At 38.9% G+C, this 14770-nt stretch overlaps 1 protein-coding gene across 1 annotated transcript in view; it reads left to right on the top strand.

Annotated features, from left to right (window-relative positions):
- LOC122551480 (protein FAM171B) overlaps window positions 1–14770 on the top strand; it is a 79716-nt gene that overhangs the window by 55491 nt on the left and 9455 nt on the right. The window contains exons 6-7 of the mRNA XM_043693447.1: window positions 7465–7581; window positions 12537–12657. Coding sequence (XP_043549382.1) covers window positions 7465–7581; window positions 12537–12657 — 238 coding nt within the window. The remainder of the gene's footprint in view (window positions 1–7464; window positions 7582–12536; window positions 12658–14770) is intronic.

The following is a 14770-nucleotide window of genomic DNA, read 5'->3' as shown; positions in this document are numbered from 1 at the left end:
TAGAGCCTCATAGGTCTTATATATTTTTAAGACCTGCAGCCATCTATCCGGATTTGATCAGGGACCTCGAAGTAAAGGAGCCATTAGGAGGTAGTGACCACAATACAATAAGCTGTAATCTGCAGTTTGAAAGGGAGAGGGTAGAATCGGAAGTGACAATATTTCAGTTGAATAAGGGGAACTATGGAGCTATGAGGGAGGAGCTGGCCAAAGTTCAATGGTGCAATACCCAAGCAGGGATGGCAGTGGAACAACAATGGCAGGTATTTCTGGACATAATTCAGAAGTTGCAGGATCAGTCCGTTCCAAAAAGGAAGAAAGATCCTAAGGGGAGGCAGGGGTGGCCGTGGCTGATGATGGAAGTTAAGGACCATATAAAGACAAAAGGGAAAAAGTATAACATAGCAAAGATGAGTGGGAAATCGGAGGACTGGGAAGCTTTTAAAGAACAACAGAGGATAATTAAAAAGGAAATATGCAAAGAAAAAATAAGGTACAAAGGTAAACTGGCCAAAAATATAAAGGAGGATAGTAAAGGCTTTTTTAGGTATGTGAAAAGAAAAAAAAGATTAAGACTAAAATTGGGCCCTTGAAGACCGAAACGGGTGAATTTATTATGGGGAACAAAGAAATGGCAAATGAGTTGAATTGGTACTTTAGATCTGTCTTCACTGGGGAAGACAAGAGCAATCTCCCAGATGTAACCGTGGCTGAAGGACCTGAATTGAAGGGAATTTATATTAGGCAGGAAATGGTGTTGGAGAGACTTTTAGGTCTGAAGGCTGATAAGTCCCCGGGACCTGATGGTCTGCATCCCAGGGTACTGAAGGAGGTGGCTCGAGAAATCATGGGTGCATTGGTAATCATTTTCCAATGTTCTATAGATTCCGGATCAGTTCCTGCGGATTGGAGGGTAGCTAATGTTGTCCCACTTTTTAAGAAAGGAAGGAGAGAGAAAACAGAGAATTATAGACCAGCTAGTCTGATCTCAGTGGTGGGAAGAATGCTGGAGTCAATTATAAAGGACAAAATTACGACACATCTGGACAGCAGTAGCAGGATAGGTCAGAGTCAGCATGGATTTATGAAGGGGAAATCATGCTTGACTAATCTTCTGGAATTTTTTGAGGATGTAACTCTGAAGATGGACAAGGGAGATCCAGTGGATGTAGTATACCTGGATTTTCAGAAAGCCTTTGATAAAGTCCCACATAGGAGGTTAATGAGCAAAATTAGGGCACATGGTATTAGGGGCAAAATACTGACATGGATTGAAAATTGGTTGGCTGATAGGGAACAAAGTGTAGTGATAAATGGCTCCCTTTCGGAATGGCAGGCGGTGACCAGTGCTGTGCGGCAGGGATCAGTACTGGGACAGCAGCTTTTTACAATGTACATTGATGATATAGATGAAAGCAGCTTTTTACAATGTACATTGATGATATAGATGAAGGTATTAAAAGTAGTATTAGCAAATTTGCTGATGACACAAAGCTGGGTGGCAGGGTGAAATGTGAGGAGGATGTTGGGAGAATATACAGTGACCTGGACAGGCTAGGTGAGTGGACGGATGCATGACAGATGCAGTTTAATGTGGATAAATGTGTGGTTATCTACTTTGGTGGCAAGAACAGGAAGGAAGATTACTACCTAAATGGAGTCAAGTTAGGTAAAGGGGCAGTACAACGAGGTTTAGGTGTTCTTGTACATCAGTCAATGAAAGCAAGCATACAGGTACAGCAGGCAGTGAAGAAAGCTAATAGCATGCTGGCCTTCATAACAAGAGGAATTGAGTATAGAAGCAAAGAGGTCCTTCTGCAGCTGTACAGGGCCCTGGTGAGACCGCACCTGGAATATTGTGCACAGTTTTGGTCTCCAAATTTGAGGAAAGACATTCTGGCTATTGAGGGAGTGCAGCATAGATTCACAAGGTCAATTCCTGGAATGGCGGGACTGTCTTAAGCTGAAAGATTGGAGCGACTGTGCTTGTATACGCTTGAGTTTAGAAGGTTGAGAGGGGATCTGATTGAGACGTATAAGATTATTAAAGGATTGGACAGTCTGGAGGCAGGAAGCATGTTTCCGCTGATGGAGTCCCGAACCAGAGGACGCGGTTTAAAAATAAGGGTAGGCCACTTAGAACAGAGTTGAGGAGAAACTTCTTCACCCAGAGAGTGGTGGATATATGGAATGCTCTGCCCCAGAAAGCTGTGGAGGCCATGTCTCTGGATACTTTCAAGAAAGAGTTGGATAGAGCTCTTAAGGATAGTGGAATCAAGGGTTATGGGGATAAGGCAGGTACAGGATACTGATTCAGGATGATCAGCCATGATCATAATGCATGGTGGTGCTGGCTCAAAGGGCAGAATGGCCTACTCCTGCACCTATTGTCTATTGTCTATCAAAATTACGATGTTTAATTCTTTCGAACTCAACATAAGTCTAACTTGGTTCCTTCTTTATGTTTCTGAACCGCAGTCTATACACTTCTGGTACCAATTCATAAGCACTCAAAATCGACTTTTTGACATTTGCATAATCTCCTGACCTCCTCATCTGACAGCACTGCATATACCTCATGAACTCTGTCTGCCAGCTTAGTCTGAACTAGTATTACCCACAAGTTCTCTGACCACTCCATCTGCCTAGCCAATTTTTCAAATGAAATAAGGCTTTGACATCTTTCTCATCAAAATGTGGCAGTGTTTTAACATATTTGTATACATCACTACCTTCTTTCTTCATCTCTATCCTGTTAACTTGACTTTCCTGACGAATTTGCAACTTCTGAAGTTCAAATTCTCTCTCCCTTTTTCTTTCTTCTACCTCTCTTTTTCTCTTTCTTCTATCTTTGTTCAGCTAAAAACCTTCTGTCTCTTTTTCCTCTCGCTCGCTCGCTTTCTTCTGTCATGGCTTTTCTTTCCCTTTCTTTATTTTCTAACTCCATTTGCCTCAATTGCAAATAACGTTTTTTCTAACTCTACTGCACTTGTCTATATCTCTGATACACCTAAGTGCTTGACCAACTCCATTACAATTTCAGCTTTCCTTTTGTCACTGGTTAAACCCAATTCTAACCTATTTGCTAATTCTAAAAGTATGATTTTCCTCTGTCTTTCTAAACTTTCTTGGCAAATTTGGGAAGCATCTTCAAACTCCAAAACCTATTTAGCAATCTTAAGAGCCATTTCCATCACTTTTAATTTAATCAACCACAAGTAACTGAAATTAAACAAATTGTCTCTCCTACCTTTTACTTAAAAGATCGAGGACACTAATCAGCAAGTGTTTAAATCTGCTGGGATCTTTCATTTCCAAAATCTGTTCAAATCTATCCACATCTCAGACTGGCTGTTTGTAAACCTGTCCAAACCCGAGCCCCAAACTGTTACAACACAGTGGTGAGCCCTTCTGTTAATTAAAGCAAACATCCAGAAAAGCTCGCCTCTCCTTGTAATCTGTTAAAATATGAGTGACAGGGAACTCCCACATTCCACTATTTAAAGAAAATTAAATCAATTTATTCTTTAACTCCAAAAGTGAACATTAAACAGCAGTTATTCACAACTCTAAGCCCCCCTTTCTCTTAATTGCTTATTATCTGCCTCTAACACTTATTATTATTACATCAACTTAATTTCAAAACTATACAGCAGCTGTCATCTTTGGTGTCTTTCTTCTTCTAGCTGAAGCACTCCCTGGGTCGTCATCTTTCTTTTACTGTGAAGATATTTCATATGAACAAGTACCCCTGATGTTTCAGTGTCTTGGATCTCTCTCAATAGCAGTTACTCTATGTAATTTTCAAAATGCCTGCCTTTTTTATATCCCCTACAGTGGATTGTCTCATTGGTTCGATGTTGGCAAAACAATAAGTTCAAATGCGATTGGATTTTAGTATTCTGGATCATAATTTAAACTGATTGGTTAAATTTGAATTATTGTCAACCAATCCAGGTATCTATTTCACAGCCAAATGTTACATATTTTCAATTTTCCAGTACACTCTGAGACTGCTCTTGTAAGTTCTCAGTGCAAAACAGCATTCACTCTCTTAAAGGAACAGTACACGGCGGCATGGAGGCTCAGTGATTAGCATTGCTGCCTCACAGTGCCAGGGACCCAGGTTTGATACCCGCCTCGGGTGACTGTCTTTGTAGAGTTTGCACATTCTCCACGTGTATCCTCTGGGTGCTCCAGTACACTCTGAGACTGCTCTTGTAAGCTCTCAGTGCAGAACAGCATTCACTCTCTCTCAAAGGTACAGTACACACCTTCAACTTCATAACAGTATTATAGTCTTACAGACTTAAAGCCCTGTACTCCATTAACATTTTTGATTAATCTTTGAACCAGCTCATGACATTTTGATGATATGTCTGTTTGGGTCCCCAGTCTCTTTGACCTCCACTGATTCTAGCTTTCAACATTTAGACAGTATACTGTACTCTGCTACTTAGGTCAACATGGATGACTTTACATTAAAATCCATTTGTTACAGCTTTCTCATTCAGTTAATCTGTTGATATCTCTTTGAAATGTTAAATTTCTGTCTATGTTGCTTCCTATATGGCTTACTTGTGTGTCATCAGCAAACTTAGACAATTAACTATCATCTCTGTTGCATAATGAGTACATCAAGCTTCTGTGCAGCATGATCCATGAACTATGAACTGCGATAGCTTTTATTCTTCTTTAGTTTTTTTAGGAATTCCAATTTACAATAACCAGCAGCAAAGTTTTAGTTTTAAACAAGATCAATGGTTATTATACAACTATCCCTAAAAGATACAAAGTAAATAATGATAAAATTATTAGATAAAAAACAAACATTCAGATTAAAAGTAGATATGATGAAAAGATACTTACAAAGATGAAATTAAGATCAGTTGTTGTTATAGGTCTGTTATTTGCTTGAAGATTTTTTTTGTCTGCGCTGAAGGGGGTTGAAGTTAGAATTCAGCATTTGCAATTGTTTCTGTAGTTGATTATTTGGAGGTTGCTTATACTGAATGGCTTAGCAGAACAAATTCTGCAAGAGAGTAGAGGCTCTATTGATTTTGCTTCTTTGGCACTTTGGGTTGGCAACATGCTTAAGCACAACAGTCCTTGACTTCTTTACTTTATTTTCCTTTCCCTGTTGCAAACTCTTTTTTGATGCTGAATTCATTCATTCAACCTGAATTGCCCTCTGATCTGAGTGGATTGCTAGGGCCATTTCAGAGAGCAGTTAAGAGTCAACAGCATTGTTGTTGGTCTGGAATTATATGTAGACCATTTCAGGTAAAGATGACAGATTTCCATCCCGAATGGACATTGATGAATCATTTTTTTTTAGAATAGTGGTTAAATGGTCGCCATTAGGTTTTCATTGAATTCACATTTCACCATCTGCTATGGCAGGATTAAAGCCTAGGTTCTGGACTCCTCCTATGTCACTGTCATCCCTTGCTTCCTGGAGCATTATCCCATCCATTGTCAGTTAGTCGAAGTAGGCAAAAATGAGGATTGCAGATGCTGGAAATCAGAGTCTAGATTAGACTGGTGCTGAAAAAGCACAGCAGGTCAGGCAGCATCCGAGCTGTAGGAAAATCGATGTTTCGGGCAAAAGCCCTTCATCAGGTCCTGAATAAGGGCTTTTGCCTGAAACGTCGATTTTCTACTCCTCAGATGCTGCCTGACCTGCTGTGCTTTTCCAGCACCACTCTAAATTAGTTGAAGTAGTTGACTTCTAAGTTCCCAACCATCAGTTTGGTTTTCATTGTCAAGTTGTGGTAAACTAGGATAAGTTGTTAACACCTCCAGGGAAACCATCATCTATGATATTCAGTTTACCCTTAGAAGTGTACATCAACTTTCAAAGTTCTTCATTTATCTGGATAGGTATGTTTGTAATTGACTTGGAGTGTTCTAAGAGCTCAATGTCATTGCTCTTGTAAAAGGCTAGGTGAATTCTGGCAGCCAAGTTTTAAGGCTGCTTCATTTCATTTAAAGAGAGATTGTGTTTTAAAATCGATAATATAATATCATATCTACCCTGTTCATAGCAGTTGTTCATGAATAAAGATGCACCTTAGATCCTGTGGAATAGCGTAGTTATGCCCTGTCAATTTGGATGGTTGCCCATTATCCACATCTCTAATCTGCCAATTCCCTAACCAGATTAATGCACTCATACATTTGCAAACATCCAGCTTAGTAGCAGGAAGAGCTCATTTAGCCCCTCAAGCTTGCTGCACCATTTAATAAGATCATGGCAGATCTGGTTGTAATCTCGATTCACATTCTCTCCATGTCTGCATGGGAGCTCCGGTTTCCTCCCAAAATCCGAAGATGTGCGGGATAGGTTAATTGGCCATGCTAAATTGCACATTGTGTTCAGGGATGTGTAGGTTTGGTACATTAGTTAGGGGTAAATGTAGAGTAATAGGATAGGGGAATGGGTCTGGGTGGGTTACTCTTCGGAGGGTTGGTGTGAACTTGTTGTGCGAAATGGCCTGTTTCCACACTGTAGGAATTCTATGATTTCCATTTATCCCTGATACCTTTTAGCATTCCAAGAATCTGCCTCTGATTTAAAATATTTAAAGTCTCTGCTTCCCCCTCTTTTTGAGGAAGAGAGTTCCTAACACAGTTGACCTTCTCAGATAGAAAGAAAAACTGTTCATCTCTGCTTTAAATGGATGAATCCTTATTTTTAAATAGTGACCACTAGATCTGGATTCTCCCACAAAAAGTAGCATCCACTTCACATCCGTCGTGTCAAGCCCCTTCAGGATCTTTAATATTTCTGTCATTGTCTGTGACTTCTAAACTCCAGTGGATACAAGCATAGTCTGTCAACCCTTTCCTCAAAGTACTCTGCCCTTTCCATGCATGAGTCTTGTAAACCTTCTTTGAACGACGTCCAGTGCATTCGTGTCCTTCCTTGCATAATGAGACTCGTAGTGTACACAGCACTCCAGATGTCTTCAATTTGTCTTCAGTTCTATTAGCCTAAGTTTAGCTGACAGCGTCATTAATTGTTTTCATTAAATGTCTTCTGGAAGTCTAGATAAATCATATCACTGGCATATCTCTGTTCACTACTTTCGACAGCTCTTCAAAAATTCAAACAGATTCATGACGTGACCCCCCCCTTTACCAATCCATGCGTTATTTCTTTGATCAGCTGAACATTTTCAAGGCCTTCAAATATAGATTCCAGTCATTTCCTAATGGCAAATGTTTCAATAACTGATTCATGAAGTTGTTGGTTTTCCCCATTAGACTTCCTCAAGTAATGGAGCATTATGTACAGTTTTCCTATCTAAAGGACAGTTGTCTGATTGAGAGAACTTCGGTTAATTGGGGCATCTAAATTCTTCTCATCTACTTTCATCAGTGATGTTTCTTTTGTTATAGTTAAAGTCTAATGATCTTGAGTTGAATGCCTGGCTCACAGATATTCTTCTTTCATCCAAGGTGCCTGGGTAAACAGAGGACTTGGAACAGTTAGAAAGGAAGGTGATCGACTTGTCTGGACATACATGGCCCCTCATTTAGGCCACTGGATAGCTGCACCCTTACCTTTAACCACAGGTAAACATGTACATTACATATGCACTTTATATTGCTGGAAACTTGTTGCTGAATCTTTTTTGTGTTGCATTCATCAGGACAAATCCAAGAGGCCAAATTTTAAGCTCAGAAATTTATATTATTGGAGAAGAAAAACTGCTGACTAGTTGGCCATGATATTGCCTGGAGAAGGTTTGGAGTGGCCCAAACTGTGTTTTAATTTCAAAAAAGACCAGTTGATTTCAATTGTTTGAGTCACTGACAGGGCAGTCTGCCAAGAAGCACTTGACTCCCTTGCTTCTGTTTAATTCAAAAAAGCACAATAACTGGACATGTTGTTTCTGTTTGCAAAGAACTGGGTCATGTTTATGAATATAAATAGTTTGTAACAAGCACTAAGTGAGTCATTTTGCAAGCTTGACTAATAATCTTAAATTAGTTGTTAGTGTATTTCTGGACACACTTGGGGATTGTTTAATAAGTACTGTATATTCACAGAGTCGCTTCTAATGTTGGGCTCTGTTCTGAGTTTTTCAAGCATAGGTTGGATGAGTATGGTCAGTAGTCTGCCTGTTGTGAACAGCCAACAGGTCATGCCTTTTGTATGATCCACCAGTTATTTTGGCAAGTGAAAATATGGTCTAGATAACTGACATCACACTGAAATCGAAACTCATATGCCAGATTGCTAACTTATGTGGTTGGCAGGATGTCTTTTTGGCTGAATGGCAATATCCTGTTGGTGGAAAATAGCATCTGTGTTGTTACTGCATAGTAGTGGTTTGAAACCTCTAGCTCTATCTTTCGCTCAAATATTTAAGGTGCCTTACTCTCCTGGGAAAATTGCAGTAGATTAGGAAATTTTTAAGACCAAGAGTTGCAACTTTAGACCATTCATGATTTTGTATGTTGACAATGAGCACTTATTTGACCAGGATAGCTATTATCCCCAGGATAGCTTTGTCACATCCTATTTTGGTATGGTGAAGAAAGAGCTTGGAGCTTTAGGAATCCAAATGTGTATATTGACCAGAAAGGTAGGTTTGTGATAGACTATAGAGGAGAACCCATCTATGGTTTTCGCAGATAGGATGTTTGTTCAGTTGTTCCCTGTGCTCCTGGGTAATTTAATAAAGCTGTAAGGTTTGAACAAGATTAGTTTGTTTGTAGGAAATGGATCTCTGTACATGAATTCATGTTGCTTCTCACAAATGCTTGGCTGATTAACTTAGTTGTTCAAGTAAATATTATCATACTCAGGATTGTTCAGCATATGCTGACCAGTGTTTGAATTGTGTCTAACAATGGAGATCTTGGATTCTGCAGCCATAAGATCATAGGAACAGAGATTAGGCCATTTGGCCAATCGAGTCTGCTCTGCCATTCACTCATGGCTGATGGGTTTTTCAATCCCATTTTCCCACGTTCTGTCCTGAACCTTTGATCCTCTTGGCAATCAAGAACTAATCATTCTCTGTTTTAAATATACTCAATGACATGGCCTCCACACATAGCCTTCTGTGCCAATAAATTCCACAGATTCATCACTCTCTGACCAAATAAGTTTCTCCTTATTTCCGTTCTAAAGGGTCTTCTCTTCACTGTTAAGCTGTGTCCTCGGTTCCCAACATACACTCTGTCCAGGCCGTTTAGTATTCTGTAAGTTTCAATCAGATCCCCCTCTTCCAAACTACATCAAATATAGTCCCAGAGTCCTCAAACATTCCTCATATGTTAAGCCTTTCATTCCTGGGATCATTCTAGTGAACCTTCTCTGGCCCCCTTCCAGGGCCAATCCAAGAGCTGTTTGAATACTCTCTGTATTCACGTTATTACACAGAAGAAAGTAAGTTGCCTTTTTTTAAAATCATGCAGTGACTTGGCATGGCTACAGTTTCACATTACTCTCTCCACAGCAACATTTTGGTCAATTGGAATCCACTTGCTGATCATTCAAATTGTTGTGACATGCGAAAATATTTATTCTTACAGTAATACTGAAGAGGGCAAGGCAAAAGCTTTGGAAGCAATAGTTTTCAGAAATACTCAAGTTCTACCCTAACAAGCAACTGTACTTATTTCTTCCAATTTCCCAATTCATCAGTGGTGGCATGAGATTATTTTATTTTGTAAATTTGTAGGGATTGGACAGAACTGTAGAGCAGATTAGTTTCTGTAAGTTCATAAATAGTGGACATTATTCTTGTATATGTTTCAACAGTGAATACTTAAGCAATTCGACTACTTGAGACATCAGAGATGAACCTAACTTTGTACTTTCCCAATGGATAAGAACAAATTCTGCTTGGATTTTAATCTGAGGTTGGCAATTTAACGGACAGATCACTCACAGGCCCTGTGTCTGCATTGTGTTTATTTTGTTGACACTGCACTATTTTAATATATAAAGACCCTATTTAGGCCAGAAGCAAACACAGTGGTGCCAGGAATTGCTTGAATTCAGAACCTAGAGCTGAAACTTTAAGCTCTGGGGCAGACGGTACTCAAGAACAAGCTTACAGATTTGAAAAGAAAAGCGAGCTATGGCCCAGCAGCCTCACAGTGCATACAGTAGCCAAATGGTCAGTCACAAGGTACCTACCACTGCTGAGCAGAATGGGCCTACTTTATGCCCCTACTTGAGCACCTTAATCAGAATAACCCTTTTTAAAAATCACTTCAGTTTAGCAGTAGCATCATAAAATCACACCACAGAATTCACTTTTCACATTGCTGTTTTAAAAGATTATATTTGGTCCTTTCCAGACCATTACACAAGATCTTTGATGAATTGAATAGGTAGTTAGCTGGAGGTCAGCAAGTTGCTAGCCCTTTTCCAATGTTGCCCCGACTTTGAAAATTGGGCTTCCTTCTGAGGAATTGGAAGACTGGATGACACCTGGGAATTATGTTTTCAAAGCCTGCCCACCTGCAACTGGCCTCACCCAACAAACATTTGAAAATCCTGCCCTCTATATGAAATTTTTAATCAGTGAGGTAGCTACTTAAATTTTAAATGAGACTATCGAGCAATAATTTTACAGAATCTTCTTAAAAGTCAGTAAAACAGAAGACCAAATTCGATTTGATAAATGTACGAAATAAACTTTCAGGTTCATTTCAACCACCTGCCTTGAAAGTGATGAAAGAAAGTCAGCCTGTTTCCTTTTCATTTGGATTGAGGTATCGACTTTGGCAGATAGCAGTAGTAGACTTTATTGCTATTCTATATTTGTCTGCCCTGCCATCTGTCATCTTATTGGAATGGAATATTTACATTTTGAATAACTGTTGTTCCAGTTTACTCCTGTTCATGTGACTGAAACTATCAGCCAGGTTGTTTAAAGTGTCTTTTGATCATTTTAATTATTTTTCTCCTATCAATTAAAAAGACTTGAATCAAATTTAAAATATATTAATAAGTCTGCAGATTGTCTGTCTCTACATTATTATAAATTTGCTTCCCTCCTTATTTTTGAGTCTGACCCTATTCCAGCTCCACGTGCCACACCCAGTTTCCAATCTGTCAAAGCTGGCAAGTAGTCATCTTTTAGGTCTGTCATTCTCAGCATATAATCAGCAATGGCAGCTGCGTATGTGTGATCCTGAGTGTGTCTTGCACATTTTATTTATCCTTTTTTTGCTGCCCTTGCATGTCCTACTGTACACAGTGGAATTCAACAGACATCATCTGACTGGTTATGTAACATTAGCACCCATTCTGAACTATCAATGCAGCATGGGTTACCTGGTCATAGGTTTTGAGAGTCTTGCTACAAAATTTTCATCAGTGGAGGCAATGCAGATTATTGGAAGGGAACATCTCCTGTTGTGAGAAGCATATGGGAATTGTACTGTGTGTGTGTGTGTGAAAGAGAGAAAGAAAGAGTGAATGGCCAACACAAATAGAATTAGCAAGAAAAACCTGTACAGTTGTACAGCAGGAAGGAAGGAGAGCAATTTCAGAAAATAATGATTGTGTATTATTTGTTAGTGTGTTTCCATGAAATTAATTGATGCATAACTAAGGTGGCCCCCATTATTTCATTTATATTGCATCGTTAAACTTAAGAATATATTTCATGGTATTTCACAGTTATCCAACACTATTTTGTACCAAGGCACATAAGACTATGTTAGGACAGCTAATATAAATTCAGAGTGATGTAAAGGCAAAGAGCAATGTGGAGGTTTTGGACCCATGCTGTCAAAGGTGTGTATATAAGCGGTGGAGCAATTAAAATTAGATGTGCTTGAAATACAAGAAAATGTTTAGTTTCTGTAATGTATTGCTAAGGATTTTGAGAGAAACTGGGATATCTGTTAACACAGGTTGGCAAGTCAATGACTAAAGGGTAACAATTGAAAGTGCAAGAAAAGTGGAGAAACTGAAGGTTCCTTTTACACAGAACTTTATTAGGACATTAACTAGAAACTAGTGGAAGCAGAAAGGTAGAGGATAAAGATTAAAAACGAAAACAAGTGTAAAATGCTAATGGGAAAGGGATTAAACGGATAGTTAGTTCACTGACCCAATTAGCTTCCTCCTCTGCAGTAGACTGTGACTATAATATGCAATATTATGTTACATCAAGCCTATCAACTTCGCTAGCATCTAAATTTACTTGCAGAAACTTGACAATCACATGATCTACTTACTTAAAAGTCTGAAACCATAAAGTTCATACTAGTTTACGTTTGGTATGAGGTTAAGAAGTACAGAAAGTCTGTGCTGAGTACAGCAGGGCTTCATTAGTTCACATAGTCACTTGGGGTTGACTGAATTTATTTAAAATCCATCTGTTCAGATATGTTATTACGTAACTCTTGAGCAGATGGGACTTGAACCTGAGTCTCGTGGCTCAGAGGTAGGGACACTACCGCTGCAACCTAAGAACCCTGATTAATTTTTTTAACCAGTTACAGTGTATTGCAAACATGTGATTGATATTAAAACCCTGCTGCTTTATATTTAGGTACAATTGGTCGTTTTGCAAAAGATATCACTACATACCATACATCACTCCTGGTGGCTATATTAGGAGGAACTGCAGTGATTCTTGCAGGATTTGTGGCTGTGCTGTTTTGTTACTGCAGGTAAGACTGTTGGATATTACATATAAGTATTTTTGCATCTGGAGATTTGCTATTTTGTACCTTTGCATACTTTGTCTTCTGCAGACTGTGATTTTTAGCGTATAATAGAATGTAGCTAAATGATTAATTATGGCGTGATCATTGATTTGAAGGTACTGATCATAATTCAAATGCCATAGATCTTCTTGAATGGGAGATGATAGTAATTCAGTCAGTGAACTGCATATCTCTGTCACCCTGTCTGAATTTAAAGTTTTTCTAAATATTCAGCTCTCCGCAAAGCTTTTCCCTATCTTGTTGATGGATTGTAACTACAAAGCTGAAAAAATAACTTTATTTAAAGCTTCTGTCATACTGAGGAGAATTCATTTCCAACAACCTGCATTGAAAACTCAGTTAATATCTGATTGCTGTGACAAATTATATCACAGCAGGTGAGGCAATCCAAATCATTATATAACAATCAACAGCTTTTGATAAATGAAGCAACCCACAGCATTATAAAAAAAGTTATTTCATCCTGTTTTAGTGTTGTTAAACCTTTTATGTCAATGCAGTCTTGACTGCCATCTCATATTCAGCCTTCAGTAAACTTGAGATCATCCAAATCTCTGTTGCGCTTCTCCAAGTTCTGTTCATTGATCACTTTTGTGCTCCCTGATCGACATTGATACCTTGGTCAAGCAACACTTTGATTTTAAATTCTCATATTTATTTTCAGTCTGTCTATGGCTTGACCCTCATCTTAGTGACTTCCTACACCCCTACAACTTTGAAACATATCCACATTACTTTAATTCTGGCCTCTTGTGCACTCTGATTTTAATTGCACCATTATTGCCACTACATCTTGAGTGGCCTGCAATCCAAGCACTACAGTCCTATTCCTACATCTCTCCTCCTGTCTAATTCCTTCCCTTCTTTACAAAGCTGCTTAAAACCTACCTCTTTAACCAAGTTTTTGTCCCTCTGATTTAAAATCTTATGTGATTCAATGCCAAATATTATTTTATCAGTTCTTCTGTCAAGTACTTTGGGAACTTGTATTATGTCAGGGTGCTGTTTTAATATAAATACTTATTGCTAAAGCCAAATATAATTTTTGGTGAAAGATCTATTTTGGCACCTACGCATTTCTGTTTGGAAATATGCAAGCATGAAACCTTTACACAAATGAAGAACCTTTTGCCTGCCATATCTATTGATCTGTTTGCTGAGGAACTGGTTGGAGTGAGACATCTAAGTGATTTGCAATTTGCAAAAGGTTGAAAAATATTCAAGTTATGGGCAGCTGTTGAGTATTGATTTTGCTTATGTCATGGACAAAGGGAGATTGATGCAAATTTAAGTTATTGGTTTTCCTCCTTAAGCTAGAGATTGTTATACATGATTTTCCCTTTTTATCCAACCCCTTACTGAAACAGGCAGAGGCACTGTTCCCTAAACCCTGTGTGTTTCTTTTGAGTTTCAGTATCTAAGATTAAATTAAAGGTAGGATTTATTAATAAAAAAACTGCACCAGAACAATGCCTTTGCTACTTTATTCACACAAAAAATCATACAAGGTAGAAAGAAAGAGAAAGGGGAGAGAGGAAGTTAGAAATTATGAATTTCTTTTTTAAAAAAATCAGTGACAATAGCATTATTTCATGTGACTTAGAGAGTCCAATAGGCCGATGTCCAATTCACTGTCTGTCAGTTGTCTGATCTTGTAGCAATTATTTCCTGTGATACAGATGGATGCCAATCAAAGATACAGCAAAATCTCTTGTGCTCTGAAAATTAGTCCAGTTTGGTAGACAGTGTCTGAGACTCTTTTTGGAGGAGAAAGTGAGGTCTGCAGATGCTGGAGATCAAAGTTGAAACTTTATTGCTGGAACAGCACAGCAGGTCAGGCAGCATCCAGGGAACAGGAGATTCGACGTTTTGGGCACAGGCCCTTCTTCAGGAATGAGCAGAGAGTGTTCAGCAGGAGAAGATAAAAGGTGGGGAGGAGGGACTTGGAGGAGGGGCGTTGGAAATGTGATAGGTGGAAAGAGGTCAAGGTGAGGGTGATAGGTCGGAGTAGGATGGAGGCGGAGAGGTCAAGAAGAAGACTACAGGTCAGGAAGGC

This window comes from Chiloscyllium plagiosum, chromosome 7, assembly GCF_004010195.1.
Source record: "Chiloscyllium plagiosum isolate BGI_BamShark_2017 chromosome 7, ASM401019v2, whole genome shotgun sequence".
NCBI lineage: Eukaryota > Metazoa > Chordata > Chondrichthyes > Orectolobiformes > Hemiscylliidae > Chiloscyllium > Chiloscyllium plagiosum.
This window is presented reverse-complemented; position numbering and strand designations above follow the sequence as displayed.